This window comes from Ischnura elegans, chromosome 4, assembly GCF_921293095.1.
Source record: "Ischnura elegans chromosome 4, ioIscEleg1.1, whole genome shotgun sequence".
Taxonomy (NCBI): domain Eukaryota; kingdom Metazoa; phylum Arthropoda; class Insecta; order Odonata; family Coenagrionidae; genus Ischnura; species Ischnura elegans.
In genome coordinates, this window is record NC_060249.1 from 12,967,460 (window position 1) to 12,984,404 (window position 16,945).

General features: G+C 39.8%; 1 protein-coding gene across 1 annotated transcript; it reads left to right on the top strand.

Moving 5' to 3' along the window:
* Window positions 1-15,601: 15,601 nt before the first annotated feature.
* On the top strand, window positions 15,602-16,653 carry LOC124157180. The gene is made up of 4 exons (XM_046531711.1): window positions 15,602-16,030; window positions 16,153-16,351; window positions 16,430-16,614; window positions 16,647-16,653. The coding sequence occupies exons 1-4, from the start codon at window positions 15,909-15,911 to the stop codon at window positions 16,651-16,653; spliced, it is 513 nt and encodes a 170-aa protein (XP_046387667.1). The 5' UTR covers window positions 15,602-15,908.
* Window positions 16,654-16,945: the final 292 nt, after the last annotated feature.

The following is a 16,945-nucleotide window of genomic DNA, read 5'->3' on the forward strand; positions in this document are numbered from 1 at the left end:
TTTTTACGTAGAAAATTCCACGAAAATGCAAAACAATTGTTCTACGATTGTAAAATATTCTCTTTTAACATCCAAATCAAGCATGACAAATATGGCGCTGAGGTGTTTCTGTGGCAACAATGCTTTCGACTCTAGAGCACCGTAACGGAATGAAATTGTTGCACCATTTCAAGGACATTATGCATAAACAGGCCGACAAAGAGCTTTATAATCGGGTAAATAAACAATATTTGATTTCTAAAAATAGGGAACAACGCAACCAATAATGCTCCATTCCTAACAGAGAGACTGCCGTACAAAAGAGTCTGTTTGGTGTGATCAAGGCTGAGAAGTGCGTGTTGTCCTAATTTCCACGATTGGTATAGTGTATTGAGAAAAAATGGGTAAAACGGGTGCTGAGAGATATCTTGAATATACAGGGTGTCCCATTTATCTTGACCACTCGAAATAACTTTTTGTCCAAATGGAAATTCAAAAATGTGTGAAGCAATTGTTCATTAGCTGTCAGGGGGACATTAATCAGCATGACTATCTTCCTTGTAGCTTTGTTATTTACAAAGATATAAACAGCGGTACGTCTTTTTTAAATGGCACCCTATATTTTTATGAATGACTAGTGGAGTGACTTAGTGGAGTATTTCCAATACCCGCGTACCTGCACTAAGTGCTATTGAGTCAGTCATTTTTCATAACACTTTGTTTATTTTATCGGTCCACTGTGCTACATTTTTGAATAAGTCTTTAGGAGAGGAAATGAATTGCCGAATAAAAAATATAGGGTGCCATTTTAAAAAGACATTCCGCTGTTCATATATTTGTGAATAACAAAGCTACAAGGAATGCAAGCATGCTGATTAATGTCCCCCTGACGGCTAATGGACATTTGCGTGACACATTTTTGAATTTACATCTGGACAAAAAGTTATTTCGGGTGGTCAAGATAAATGGGACACCCTGTGTATAGAAAAAGAAGGAGGAAAGGTAGCATGAAAAAGCGAAGGAGACGGTTAAGCGGAGGAAGGAGTAGAAACAGCAATGGTAAATTCCACACAACGAGGAAAAGCGAATGCAAAGCAGAAGAATAGGGTTTACAAACAACACCATCGTCACCGGGACAGATCAAGTAGGTCACCTAGGCCGGTAAAAAGAGTACATTTTATTTTTCTACACACAATACTAAATGTCAGGTATACAATACTTAAATTGCAGTTATACAATACTTAAATTACCGTTGAATAAAATCATAGCATACCACTTTTTTCGTTTGTCACTTAGGAAATCCCATCCTCGGATTTCACTGCCTTTCGGAGACGACAGCATTATGGTTAATCTAAGAAGCGAGTTACTGCCTCATTGCCTGATTTGTGACGGAAACGGAGAAAAATCATCATTCCTGTTGCCAGAGAAAATGGCCTAGGCAGACAGTGAGATATGAAGACAAGGAGTTGTTACGTACCAAAACGTGATGGTGCATAAATGTGGTTTCAGAATAGGATAAAGAAAAATAGAGGAACCGATAAAAAAAAAACAAAAAGAAATTCCTAAATGAAGTCCCAACGGAAAGAGAATTATTGGAAACAATTACAACCGGAAGATAAATGGTTATTCCGTACTCACTTCCGTAATAAACTTCCACAAAGATATTTTGGGAGGAAGAATTAAATAAGAAACTGGGACAAGATGTAATATCTTCCCATCTAAAAGTGTTAACGTTGAAAGTGAAGAGATGGCTGACACGATTGGTAGTATCAGATTCAAATACAAGCAAAAATCTTCATAAGAATACGTAAGACTATTATACCATGCAATATAACTTAATATTCATCTATTATGGAGTTCATACATCTTCGAAAAACTTAAAAATGAAAATAGAATATTGCTCATGCTCAAAATTCCACTTCCAAAGGATTAAATTAATACGAACAACTTCTCCCAAGAAAATGATTAATTCTGCCGAAATTTCCCGAAATTCAACCTCATAATTATCACCCTTGATTATCTTTCAAATTGGGATCAAGGTTTAATGGAATTCAGACGGAAAAAATGAACAACGCGGCCTCGCGAAGAGAGGTGGATTTTAATTTTCGTGAAAATGAATGAGAGTACAAAGGATGAAAGAAAGGAGGCGTGGCAACATGGGAAAAAGGGTGAGAGAATGAAAGAGACATGCAACAGTGCGAAGAGGCATGGAGAATGAGAATACGCTTCGTTTGAAGAGGACTTCCTACCTTTCCTTTAAAGAGAGACGAATGAAACACGAATGGACGTAAAAAAAAACTTGAAATGAGGAAACTTCGGAGCAATGGAGCTCTCTTCAGAATTGTCTCTCCAAAATAAAGCACCAGTGGCAACATGGCTCACGTTCGAGGCACCAAAATGTTACATTGAATGCGTGAGTCGTTTGGAGCGCGGAAAACAATCGAAAAGAGAGATCGTTCCGAAATTCACCGCCAGCACTGCCAGTGTTGTGCCTCTACTCCGTAATCTGCTATCAGAACCGTGCAGCAAACAATTACGTCAATGAATTGATGGCGTTTTCAGCTTCTGAAGCTATAGCGGCTGCTGTAGCCGCAGAGCGGCAGAAGAGGCAGTAATGGCGGGAGTTTCATAAGCAAAAAAGGGATTCGCAAGGCGCTTGCGCATTAAAATGGACGAAATACCTGAGATAACTAACGGGTCGAGGTAGGATATTATCATGATAGAGACGAGAGAAGATCTGGATCCAAATATGAAGTTTCATTTATAAATGTAAATTTCACCATTCTCACGTTCTTGAATGAATATGCCACGATTATGCTTACGATGCAAAAAAATAATATTTTAATGGCATTTGCAATTCATTCAGCTTCAACCTTGTTTTCGTTCATCCGTTTACATTCGATAAAACTCTACCCAAAGGTAACTTCGCCAACTTTTTCTTTGACGGTACTAAGGTTGTTATATCATATTATTTTTCCTGATCCATACATTTCATTACTTTCGTTGGATTGAAGGGCACTTTTACACTTCATATCATCACTTCTGTGATTCATTCAAGTCTGCTTCATCTGAATTCGCCACACTTCAAAAGTGCTGATCTTAATGTTACGTTTGTTTTCAGTAAAAAAATAAATCCCACTGAATAACCACCAAGGCGACTTATGAAGGCCATTTTGAAATTCAGCGTCTACCGCAATGCAGTGGAGTACTGCGTTCCATTCCGATATGCAGCGGCATAGTCAGTGCTAACAGTAAATTTCGAAACGAGCCCACTGCATGGAGTGGCGCCCAAACTACTCTTTTGTGTTAAGGTATCAGGTGTATTTGAGCAATAATAACGGGTGTGGAGGGAACGAAAGGTTGCTGGAAGAGTGTTTCTATGATGACGTATAACTCCTCCTCAAAAAACCGATTATTGAACACATTTATCGTCAAAAACCAGTACGGGCGTACAGCCATTGTTACTCAGATGTTAAGCGAATTAGGCTGGGAGCCGCTTGAGACTCAGAGGCTGAGCGCAAGGCTTAGATTGCTTGAACAATTGAGAATGGATATCTTTAAGAGCGACACAGAGAACATAATATTAGAGCCACAATATATTACAAGGTCCGATATAAGCGATAAATTAAGAGAAATGTTTTGCCGAACGGATAGATATGGGAATTCCTTTTTTTCCGAACCATAAAGGCCTTTAATAAACGCTAGTCCCAACCTCGTTAGAGCACTTCACTTTTTATGTGTATATGGCTGGTGCCCCAACACTCCCCTGCCACGCGCCTTTTAGGCGGCTTGTGGGGTATTATGTAGATGTAGATTTATGCACGTGCTATGACGGAAATATTTCATGACCTATGTCCTCATTATCAACAATAGTCATCAATACAATTTTGATGCAGCTCCCCATTCGATAGTCCTATCAACTTATCTTTTAACACTTTCATGTATCTTTTGCATTGGACATTTCGTCATTTACTCTATGCATCTCAGTTGAGGTCTCCTTGTGCCGCGCTTCCATTCCGCCTGTTATTCAAAGATAAAAGGGTAGTTTCCTTCATCAAAGAAAACGAAAGGCACTGATTGCGATTCGTTACCTACTATAAGTGTATTCATAATATACAAATTATTTGGTTTTAGAAATCCCGGTTTAGACGAATGGCAATGGTCAATTTTATCCTCATTTGAAAAAGGAAAGATTGGCGCCCATGCGATGCGACTCCACGTGACGTCACAAGGACTTAGTTTCTATACGATTAGATAGGAGTTTTACATCGTCTGAGATTATCAATGCATGCATGAGGCACAGAGCTCAGGGAAACATGTCTTAATAATCACCTATTAAAATTACCTAAGGTCGGAAAGTTTCCTTCGCTTGATAGGAGAATAATAATCTTTATTTAAGCCAGGTGCTACCTGCTATCAGGGTACTCAGCTGCCTGCTAGCAGCCTGCGTCGTATCAGCGCTCATGCCTCGCCCCAATGTCACCTCACAAGGCGGCAGGGGGAACCAGAACTACGTCACACGGACTTTTTCCCATCATTCCTACTTAGCCGTCGCGTTTTCGCGCGCTTGAAAATTTTCACTTTTCATTTAATCGCGAAAAATAGATATCGTCTTTTAAAAATCGAAAAAACGTGAAATACGTACTCCAGGAGTAATAATCTTTCGATTTAGGCAATAAAAAAATAATAGGAAACCACCCTATTTTCATAATTTTCTCATTATGTGGCCCTCCGAGTCGAGAATCCTCAAATAGCGGAATTAGAAGCACGAGAGTATATCAATCAGCAATGTAAATCTGATCGTAAAAAAAAACTTGCAAAACTGGTGAGCTTGGAAGAATACGTTATTAGAATAAGAAGTCGATTATTTGAAAAGATATTTCTCTATTAGAAAAAGTGCGGAGGTCTGGAATTCTAGACTCAAATGGCGAGATTCAGTCAAAACCTGTCGTTTCAGGACACCGTCATTGGCTCTCCACAGTCGAGACGAGCTTCTTTACGAACTGAGAAATGACAAAACGGCGTACAATGGTTCAAAATCGGAAAAAGCTGGTCGAAAGTAATTTTTTTTTCAACTTTTTTGAAGGGATTTTTAAAAGTACTATTCGTATTCTACACTATATGACCTATGATATTGGCTAGTACTACGACTATTTAGTGGCTCATTGTAGTTTGTAGAACTGGACAAACATGAGTCCTCCGGGATAAAAACGCCTGACGCGTAAAATCACTCATTTTTAGAGAAGTTCACCTTAAAAAAAAAAAAAAAAAAAAAAAAAGGATTCAGATAATTTATGAACATTACAAAAATACAGAGAATAAATTGGTACCTTCGCGTACAAATACTGGTGATTTTTTTCCGTAGTTTTCTAGTTGGAAATAAAAATGTTTAAACTTTATGCTATATTTACTTGAATTTTTAAATATAAATAGCAATATCGTTTTGGGCACCCGTCGCGGCGGGAGGGGAAAAAGGCACTCAGACTTTTTTTCTCCGAAGTGCGGACGCATTTATTCTTCAAGCCTCGGACACAGGAGACGCTCGCGCAAATCCAGCAGCAGAAAGACATCGATAGTATTGTGTGCACGGCAGTCCCGCTTGGATAAGGGGTCAACGACTCCACATGGGGAATATGCAAACACATATTCAGTCATGAAGGAGTGGAATGCCTAGGGAGCGCGTTTATAAGCACTTGGGAATGACATGCCTACGATGTTCCAAGTTGTGAGTGAAGGATAGGTCGTAATGTCAAAGTGCAAGTAGAATGGATCAAATGGATAGATTTGACCTAAGGTTTCCGCGACGTTTCTCCGCGTTCACCAATGGACAACTTAACGCAGAGGAACGCTCGTAAGCCGAGACTCTCACAAATGGATAGATTTTGCAATCACTGCGGAAGTCTTAAGAGGAGTGGAGGGGAAGAGTTGTCTTTTCAAAACCTACAGAATGAGAAGACTCATGGCGGCTGGAATGGACATTAGCAGTCCACCTTGATGTTGATCTTCACGTTACTCATGGTCACCTGGGGAGGTGGTTGAAGGAGAAAAGTGGGCGTGGTCCTCAGGATGAAGGAGATGCGAAGGGAGATTCCTACTTAGAGAAAAAAGGCAGAACGCGGACAACTTATTCATATTTTCGTCGCAACAAATCTTTCCCTTTCATATACGCCATTCTCTTTATGAATTTCGACTTCAGTTTCCAGTAATCGAACTAACTATTCGAAGAGCCCGTCCATATTTCCATTCAAACTTGCTTTCGCATAGTCGGAACTCCATGATCAACATCAAGTAGTGGTAACGGGAGACCCCACGCGGCCAATTCCGACTCCTTGAACCAAGATGATAGACCGACCCTTCGAGACTGCATTCTATCATGGAACGGCACACTGTGCCCACGTACATGACTTCAACTTCCTGCGGAAAAAATACTGGGTCACGGATTTCTGTCGTCCTCCGTAGAGTAGTCGATTCAATGAAACTAGGAAACAGCTGAGGCTTATGATCATGTCGAGGAGGTTGAGCCATTTTCCCGCATCTCCTATTCACGGGACGGAAGCAGAAAATGTTTACGCTATTTCCTATAAAAACGTTTCCATTAGACCGAGATATGCGGTTAGAGAACTGTGCAACAGAAGCAACGTTGGGCGGATTAGAATATCTAGCATTATGGGCCACGAAACGTATTGAGACTAGTTGGCATAGCAGTAACCTTTCCAATAACATAATCCCTACCCCATAGTCGTAAGAGTTTAACCTCCCCTTCTTTCATAGCCTCACAGAACCCGAAATCTGCGGTATAATTGCAGAGACTGCCGAGTCGTCTCAAAAACATATGGTGGAACTGAGATGCCAAAGAGTGCGAGGGTCGGTTCCGCTGCCGCAGAGTTTCGTAAAGACAACTTCTGAATAATTCTGCATAAATCAATAAAAAATTATAAAAAGATCAATACAAATTCCATTAAATAATCTATAAAATTAAAAAATTGGTAGGACCTTCAAATTTATTTGCAGTCTCGTCTTTTCTCCCCCGCTAAAAATATTTTTATTATTATTATTATTTAGGTTATATATTACCCTTCTCACAATGCGGGGGGGGGGGGGGTATTGCGCCTCCGGTAAAAAATAGTCTAAACCACTCAAAGGGCAAAGTGGACAAGGACAAAACCTTTTTCATTAAAAAAATTAAATTACTTTGTTTTATTCCACACTATTTTAAATAGCACGACCCGGGTTTCAGCATCTAATGCCATCATCAGGTGATGATAGCATTAGATGCTGATGCAGAGGGCCCGAGCCCCCTCAAAATTTCGTTATAGGCGTGAGGAAAAATGTGTCAGACTAATCGATTTTCCCCGTAATGTCCAGATATCGAGATTCGAGTTATCAGGGTTCTAATGTTGATCATAATACTCTTCTAAAATGCTTAAAAAACTTAAAACTCACAATTTATAAAATTTTCCGGGGCTAGATTCCCGTTTTGGGCCCCCCCAATATTTTTTGTAACTCGGCATCCCTGCAGCCATTCCTGGTTCATATTAACCCATTACCCAGGAGTCTACGCCTAAAATTCCTATCAACTACCCTATGCACGAGAGGGAATCAGGTTAAAATAGATACCATTTCTCCTGACCGCCACGCCCTCTCCGAAAATTCGGCAAAATAGAGTTGCGAGGCCGAGTAGAGAGCGAGTGACGTCCTCGTGTCTGCTGAACCGCACTGATTCCGCAACTCACCAGAGCGGAAATCTGGTGCGAAGTTCGGGAAAAATTCGTTCTCAATTCAGAGGCGCATTCAACCTTCCCAAACAATGCCTTTTTCGTGAGATGTAGTGAAGTTGAAGATCTGGTATTTTACTTTCCGGGCACTCTGATCTCCAAGGGTCAAATATATATGAAGGCCCTCACAGCTAATTTCAACTCATCAACCAATACAATCGAGCAACTCGAGAGAATTGCAAAGAGGAGCCAGCACTTCGTCTTGCAATTAATGATTCCCCGAGCGTATTTCAATCGCTTTAAAAAAATATCCGCAGCGTAGGGGTGATTGCCCAGCGATTAAATTCTTTCCAATATTTGCAACGGAGTACTTGAACTCGAAATAAATGTGTGACGTTAATGTATCACATCACGACGAATATGAATGCAAGTTAACAGCCCTAATTATTGTTAACATTTTCTCGGGTTTAGCCTCGGGTAAGGCTGTGTAAGGCAATAGATGTTCCAATGAGAAATTCCCTTCTCGTCATCACCACTATCAGACTGACTGCCGAGTTTGGTCAACGCCGGGGTACTTAATACTATGGTCTATTCACTTTATGTGTGCGGGTGAGCTTTCGTGAGAGCCCGGACACTCTCGGATAGCTTCGCTGATAGGGGAGGGGTAGTACCGAGAGAGAGAGAGGAGGAGCAAATATAACGTTGTCGAATGTACATAGCCGCCCTACTTTTTCACTGAAAACGTGTGATCCATTGGTGGCCACAGGTATTTTGGGCCCGGCACCGAGACAAACCTACTCATTTGGAAGGCATTGGAGATAATCCTTTCACAGAACCCCATGACATTGTCAGCTACCGCGCTGAATGAGGCACCGTTGGTGGAAGGCATATTTAATCACATACAAGGAGAACGCGTGAGGTTTGGCAACACTCCTCCACGAGCAGATTCACGATGTTCACTCGGCGGAGATCTGAGAGCGACTCAATGAGGCCACGCCTACTGTTTGCTAATTGGCCAAGGGAAAGTCACATGTCGAGAAACTTTCCCTCCCCTCTTATCCACTTGCTTTGGCCACACCAGCTCACCCGCAGAGATAAAATTAACAGAGTATCCCAGGCGAAACGGAAGTGTTGAGGAAGTGTTGGGGAAGCGTCGGACGGAGTGTTCGGGAAGTGGCGGGCAAGTGTTGGGGTAGCGTTGAGGAGGTGTCGCGGAAGTGTTCGGGAAGCAGATTATGGCCCACTTGGAACGCTTCCGCGGAAGTGTTTCGGAAGCGTTCGGGGAGTGTCGACAACGGTCGCGGTCGAGTGTCGGGGAAACGTCCAGCGAGCGTCGAGGAAGTGTTTCCCACGCTTCGGAAGCGTTCCGGGAGTGTCGGGGAAACGTCCGGGAAGTGTTTCAACCACGAAGTGGCGAGGAAGTGTTCGGCAAGCGAAGGGTCGACAGTCAGGTAGTGTTGAGGAAGTGTTCGGGAAGCTGCCGGGAAGCGTTCACGTACCGTTAAACGCTTCCTGAACACTCCCGCAACACTACCCGGACACTTCCCCGAACGCTTCCTTTTCGACAGGGATAAGCAAGCCAAAGACGGTTGAGACTGACTGTAGGCCAACCGATGCAATTTGGCTCAGTGGAGTTGGAATTTGAATTGAGTCCGTGATAGTTGCATTTTATAAATAAACGGTCACCATATTTAGCTGATGCTATGCCCAGAGTCTCGATTAAGGTTTTTTTTCCTCGAGGCACATTTCTATTGCTCCTTCCACTATTCTATCCCGGTAACCATTATATCGGCACAGGATTTTGGCCCCTTTAAAACAGTTGTAGTGCGGTGCCTTAGCCGGTGCCAAACTCGAAAACATTTTTTATCAATAGTATCCAACGATAAAGCCCACGATCCTTAAGCGCTAATTATTGTAAGCTGTCCTGGTTTGATCTTAAATCAAGGAGAAAATATAGCATGGCTTGTTTTATGTTCAATCTCTTTAAAAATGGAAGCCCTCTGTATTTAAAGGATCTTTTTCTCCCAAGTTGTAAACACACTAATGTTGTTACAAGACAAGACCCCTGTTTTTTGTATGCACCATAGTTCACCACAGCTACAGTTCAGAAATCATTTACTGTTGTTGCCTCAAAGCTGTGGAACGATTTGCCGAAATAGGTGAAAGACAGTGCATCACAGGAAATATTTAAGAAAAGGATTGTCACCCACCTACTTTCTTGCCACCCATGAACACTGATCATGTAATTTAATTATAATTTATCTGCTCATTGATGTGTTTATACCCATTGTTGTGTTAGATGTAATAATTTAGTTCTTGGTTCATTTGTTAAGCTAAATTTCCTTTTTTAAGGGTGTTTTATTTCTTTCTTGGTATTTTTAATGTTCGTTTTTCTGTTAGAAAAATAAATTATTCTTTTCCATTTTTACTATGTTAATTCGAGTTTACTATTTTAATTGCACTGCTCACCTCTTTAACAATCTCTATGTTCCAAAGGAGTTAAAACTCCTAGAGCAATAAATGAGTTAATTATTAATTAATTATTTCCCCGTGAAATTCGGATAGCTCTGCATTCAGCGACGCTAATGACAATGACTCGTGAACTCAGGAAAGCGCGGTTGGTGGCAACACATCTGGTGCCCAACCAAAGATGAAATTCCGCGGACCGAACCTTCGACTGCAGTATTTCTTAAAATGGCTTTTTGTGCCCACAAAACGCAATTTCAATTTTCTGTGGAAAAAACTGGGTCAAGCATTTCTACCATCGCAAGCGAAAGGATTCATTCGATAGAGAAGTAAAAAACAGCTCAGACTTGTAATCGTTTCGAAGAGTTGCATCTATTTTCCCACATTTCTTATTCATGGGACGAAAGCAGAAACTGCTCGGGACTTCGAAAGAAAACGTTTCCATAACAACGCGACATGCGGTTAGAGGGAGGAACTTCGGATAGCAAACGTGAGAGCCATGTTCTATGAACATGGCATTGAATTATCGCGAAAAATATAATTTGTGACAATTTTCTCAGGCTGACAATATAATATGACTCATATCTTCAATGGATTGCGAGATAACTTTGAGGATTCTCGAATTCATGGGTACAAATATATCAACACTGAAACTCATTTAATTCCACACATTTTTCTATCCAGATAACTCCGACTGGTTTTATTACTCGCGTGTTACTATCAATGGTAATGAGTTCTGCGTAATTAAAGAAAAATTCGATGTTTTTATTAATATATTATACTGGTTTCCTACATACAATACTGAAGATAAAATATATTGATAGCATCCGTTTGAATTCTCATAACGTCTCGAGGGTTAGTTCACCTTGATGAGGGAGGAATTGGTCAGGATATTTGCCTAACATAGTTGATTAAAATTTAATTTTGCTTTAAAAAAATCATATTACAACTAATGAGGTCTAATGCTGCGTGTATTTATAAACTTGTGTCATATCAAATGCTTACTCGTAATAGCCATAGGTTAAAAGGGAGAAATAATTTGGTACCGTTTGATTTACAAATGGAACCAATATGTCCTGCTTCGTTTTATGAGGAATAGTTTACTTATAAGGAACTGAAGCCCAGTGTAATTTTTATGTGGCTTATTATTCCATGAATTGATAGCTTAGTGAAACAGATAACATGAAAACCGCCTGATCATTCTATTTTCCATCCCTTCCAGAAAATTCTGCGGAAATTTCTTACAACATTTTCCAAAAAATTCCCTTAACTATTTTTTTTTACAAAAGTTCGTATAAGTATTGAAAAACTTTTTTCAAGGAATTTACGCAAAGTGTAGAATTCTGTAGCAGTTTCTATTTTGTTCTACAGAATCCTTAAAAGATTCAGTAGAAAATTCTTACCATAATTTTGCAGTGAAATTAATTACATTAAACACGATTACTTTAAATTTAAATTCTAAAATGGGAAACATTTTTATTTAAAAATAAGGAATTAAAAAAACTGAAATGCAGAAAAAATTAGCATAGATTTAGACGTTAAAGTATGACCTATACCTTCAAAACACACCACACTACCCACTACGTTAACAAGTAAACTTGCGATATAAGGGTAACTACCTATACTGTAGACAACCATCACTAACGTATGCATGTTCTCACCCAAGTTCCGAGTCGCCACCTTCAATCTCACTCATTTGAGACAATATTATAATCAGAATAGTACTTCATAGTATTCCATCGGAAGAATTCTCGAATCAGTATTAGCATTTTTTTCCTTTCAGAAATTGTATTCGTTTAGGAAAGGATTAAAATAAAACATGAATTAATGCATCGTTTAAGAACTATGTAATGATAATTTCTCTTCTTAAGAGATATGATGCAAGAATTGAAGCTTGATAATTATCAATAAAATAGCAACTTTTCTTTCTAAAATTCAAATTCTTCAATCACCAGTAGTTTGCAAAATTTCACAACGAAATTCTCTTAAAATCACTAAGTGAGCGCATTCTGATGTTTCTTGGAAGGAGAATTTCATCGTCAATTTCAAACTTAAGTCTTTCATTTCCTTGCATATAATGCGATACGATAATATCGATATGATGAGTTGCAGTATCAAGAACTTATTAGTTTATGGTATGCAGCGTAGTATGTTAGATTTTCTCAAGACGGCGTCATTATCATATCCAAAACTCGTACTTTTCTTTGGGAAACGTGAGCAGGTTCCCTAGATATCCTTGTGAGTTTATTTTAATACCACTCTTCGGAATTCATTCATTCGGAATTAGTTTTTCTCCTTTTTTCCAGGAAAATAATGTTGCATATGTGTATATTTATACAAATATATACTGAATGGAATGAAACTAGTCAATATTTTGTATATATTTCTTACGTTCTACGGAAGAGATGGTATAGAATGAGCAAGCAAGGTCTTGTAGGATTTTATTCCATAGAACGTGACCCCGTGATCAGTAAAAAAAATAAAATAAGGAACTCCGAACGCTACGTTCCACGGATAAGATTACACAAAAATAGTCAAGGAGGGTGTCCGATTTTATTCCACAGAATTAGTAACTACAGACATGACCTGAACACGAGTCCGTTTTCCTTAAGAGTGCCGTAGAACCAAAACGCGTTCTACAGACCCAATGACGTCTTCCTTAGATTTCCTCTTTAGAAGTTCCCTATAAAATATTCTGCTGTAATTAAAACAAGGAAAACAGTAGCTTATTCATAACATATTTCATCAAGTGTAACTTGACCCTTTTCCAGAAGAGAGTTTCTTTTTGTTCACCAATGCTCGTGATTGTATCAATAGCAAAATAGGAATCGTCATCACTCACACGGTATCAGAAATCAGGACAACACATTTTTTTCACATCGCAACTTTTCAGCATGATAGCATAAAAGAATATTATTGATAAATCTCTGTTTCCCCATAAATATCCCATAAATGGCTGGTGACGGCAATTCCTCCATCATTATCATAGTCAAATTTCAAACAGTGTTTCAGACACCGTTTTCAACTTTTCAATGGGACAGCAAAAAATATTATTATAACAGAAAGATCAAGATTTCTCCGAAATAACTCTCTCTGTTTCCACGTATTCATCTCACTAAGAGCTGGTGACGTGATTTCTTCCACCGAATGAATGCTTACAGCTCAGCGGAGCAGCTTATTCAATCTCGCCCGTCACAAAACAATTTAAGGTTTCCACGAGAGAGGAGAGTGAGCCCGCACCGTAAGTTACCGCAGCCACTAGAGCAACTCGAGCAAAAACGTTGCTTGGCTTCTTCCATTTCCTCGCTTCTGCGCAGCGTTTCGAATTAATTGAGTTTTCCGGGTTCTCTTCCGCGTATGTTCATCCGCGATAACTACAATCTACAGAAAATTCGTAGGATTTTTCTTCTCCATTGGAACATTTTTCCTTTTCGTAGAAACGTTATACCGGCCCCCTCCAACTCGGCTGCTATGCCGTTGGTTGGCTGGTCCCAAAATCCTCCCACGTTATTCAATTTTTTTAGTTTGTAACGGTGGCGCTGACAACCTGTCGCGCGTCCAGCAACGCGTTGCTGTCTCGTTCATTTCAACGGTGAATCTAGGAAGAAACGTCGCTTGGAAGGAGCCTACGACTGAAAAAACTCTTTAATTTTTAAGATGGTCCGTACATCGCGGTTTTGTTTTGTGCCCAATTGTTCAACAGGGTACAGGACAACCAGGAAGAAGAACGCAGAGTTGGGGATTAAAAATAAATGCCTGTTCAAGGCTGTGGTAAGTACTCAGAATGCGGTGGGTTACCAATGTTACTTTCATGGCTCCTGATATCGTTCATTTGGTATTTTTCTCTTGAGTGTAGATTTCAGTGAACTTATTCGTTTGATAAAAATGTGTTTTATTCCCTAAGAGTAAGTTAGCGGAGGAGAAAGGCATTGTAAGTACTGCGGTATCTGCAATGGCGTCCATGTTAATTATAGCATTCATGCTCTTTCTTATGTTATTAAAGAGGTCGATGCGACATAGCATGCGATATTTATTCACTTTAATTGTTCATGGTTATCGCTATTTCCTGAGTGCTACATGAAGTTTCCTTTTATTCATATCCTTGAATAACTTATTTTCCATTTCATCCACACCACGTGGTGTACTAGCCATGAATTCTTGACTGGATGGTGTTAAAATTATCTTTCCTAATTTATTTATTGATTTTTTTGTTGGTATCTTTGCGGGAATTAAATAGTTGATGCTTTTCTGACAATACCGAGATAATATAATGCTACATTGCCGTAGAGGTATGGTTCCGTAAGATCTTAGTTATTATTGTTGCATTTATAATGTCCGTGGTTTCGTAGTTTTCTTTCCCAATTAATGGACGGCTGGAGATATTTAGAAAAGAATTGTGAGAACATGGGGAACAGCGTGGGGGAAAATGTCGGAACACAGCGAATGGCGCTTTTCGGTTGAAAGGGATAATTCGGGATAATTTCATTTTCACCGTATTTTCGTCAAGCAATTTTCATTATTTACTGTGGTTGGAATTCGTTATATTAATTTTAAATTTGTCTCCGTACTGTGTGAGAGTCAAGTGAATGCTGTGAATCAAGTGAGGATTTAATGAGTGAGATGTGTATGAGTAAGAGTCAAGTGAGATGTCTATGAGTAAGAGTCAAGTGAGATGTCTATGAGTGAGAGTCAAGTGAGATGTCTATGAGTGAGAGTCAAGTGAGATGTTTATGAGTGAGATATCAATGAGTGAGAGTCAAGTGAGAGGTCAATGAGTGAGAGTCAAGTGAGTCGTTTATGTTTTCCACCGTTTTTAGAAGTTTTTTTTCAGCCAGTTTCATTAATTAATAAATTTTATACTTCTAAGGATAAGATCCAGCTGGAGAGGTGGCGACGAGCCATTCCTCGCCAGGACAGGGTGCTTAGGGAATCCGATACGGTTTGTGAACTGCATTTTAGGGAGGAGGATCTCATTCGAGAATTTGAGAGCACCTTAAATGATGGCACTGTCTTCAGATTAGAGAGGCTTGCCCCAAGAATTAAAAAAGATGCAGTTCCAACCATTTTCCCCAACTTGCCGCAGTACCTCAGTAAGGTGGTAAAGGAATGGAAGGTGCCGAAAGCGAGAACACTGAAGTTTAGTCCAGGCTCCTCGAGGGGAGCAAGTGCGGAGGTAGCTGCTAGTGGGGCCTGCAACCTTGAGCATGAGGGCGTTGGCAATATGAGTATATTGGCAGAAGTTGCGTCGCAGATGTGGGATGAGGAAATAGCTGGACCTAGTTTCAGTGTGGACTACCTGATAGAGAGGATAGAGTCAATATCTCTGCCTGGGCGCTATTGGGGTACTGCGGTTGTTAATAGTTGTCTAGTATTTATGAGTGTAGGTCACTCATTTATTACTGAGAGGACTATTATAATATTGAGTGATCTGAAGGTCAAGGTAAGACATGGAACAATATAATTTGTCTTTCTATTTTTTTCATTATTGGCATTCATATTTGTCTGAATATTTATACATGTTTTTATGGCATAGTCATTCACGTGATAGCAATTTACCTATTTCATTGGCTTCCATTCCTTATATACATTTATGCACTACATTTTATTTTCAAGAGTCACCAACATACTTTACACAGAAATGTAATTTTTTCTTGGGCATTAATATCTGTTGAGAGCCAAAAATTTTATGGGTCAAGTGGTTATTTTACTGTGATTGCCTGATTACAAACTTGCTTTATTTTCTAGGTCATGCTTTACACCAAAGAGATCAGCATAGGGATTGATGGTGTGAAGTGTGTTGAGGAGGTCGGTGAGCTTATTAAGCTTGTGGATCGGCTTACCATTTGCTCTGGATTAACTCCTAGAGGAAGGTGAGATGGCAGTTTTAAAAGTGGTTTTGATTGCCTGATATTGGTTTTGCTGGACACATAGATGTGAGGAATAGTACACATGTAGTTGTCTGCTTTTATAAAGACTAAGGATTGTCTTTCAGTGAGCATGCTGTGTGTTTGGGTTACCTTCCTGAGAACGGTGACTTCACTGGTAAAGGGCGCACTGTATCTAGGTGGTGCTCAGAGTGTGAGGCTGCTAGAAAAAGGCAGAGGGACCGAGAGAGGAAGAGGAAGGTAACCTCCAAGCCTAAGCATGTCTTGAAGATTAATAAAAGGAAAAATAAGCGCCTGATCATGCAGGTATTGATTTCTTTCCTTATTTAGTCTATGGTTTGATTTCCTTGTATTGCAGTTTCATATTTAGCTTTTTCATTTTAGATTCACGATGTTAAGTCGAAGATGCTTGATCTCCAGCGAAAGTGTGCTGATGCATCACCACAGGGCGTGGAAGAGAGCATCAAGATGTTGCCCTCTATTCAGCAGGATGCCGTCAGGACTTGTTTTGCGGCCTCTCGTGTTAAGGGTACCAAGGGTAGACGTTACCCTTTGAATTTCATCTATGAGTGCCTCCTGCTGCGAATGAAGGGCCCAAAAGTGTATGAGCATCTTAGGGCTCACAACATCCTTCCTCTGCCCAGCATCAACACACTTAGGCGCTATATTCGGAACATAAAAGGATCGTATGGATTTCAGCAGGCTACTTTTGACTGTCTGAAAGAGAAATCTAAGGATATGGCCGCTGAGGACAGAAGAGGTAATAGTAATGTTTGAATTTCATAAATTTTCCATTAGTTTTTCTGTATATGAAAACAAACTTTCCACTGACCTTTTGGTTTTCCCACTGTCCCTCTCATTGGGATTTTTCTTCTCATAGAAAAATCTCTTCGGGTTGGT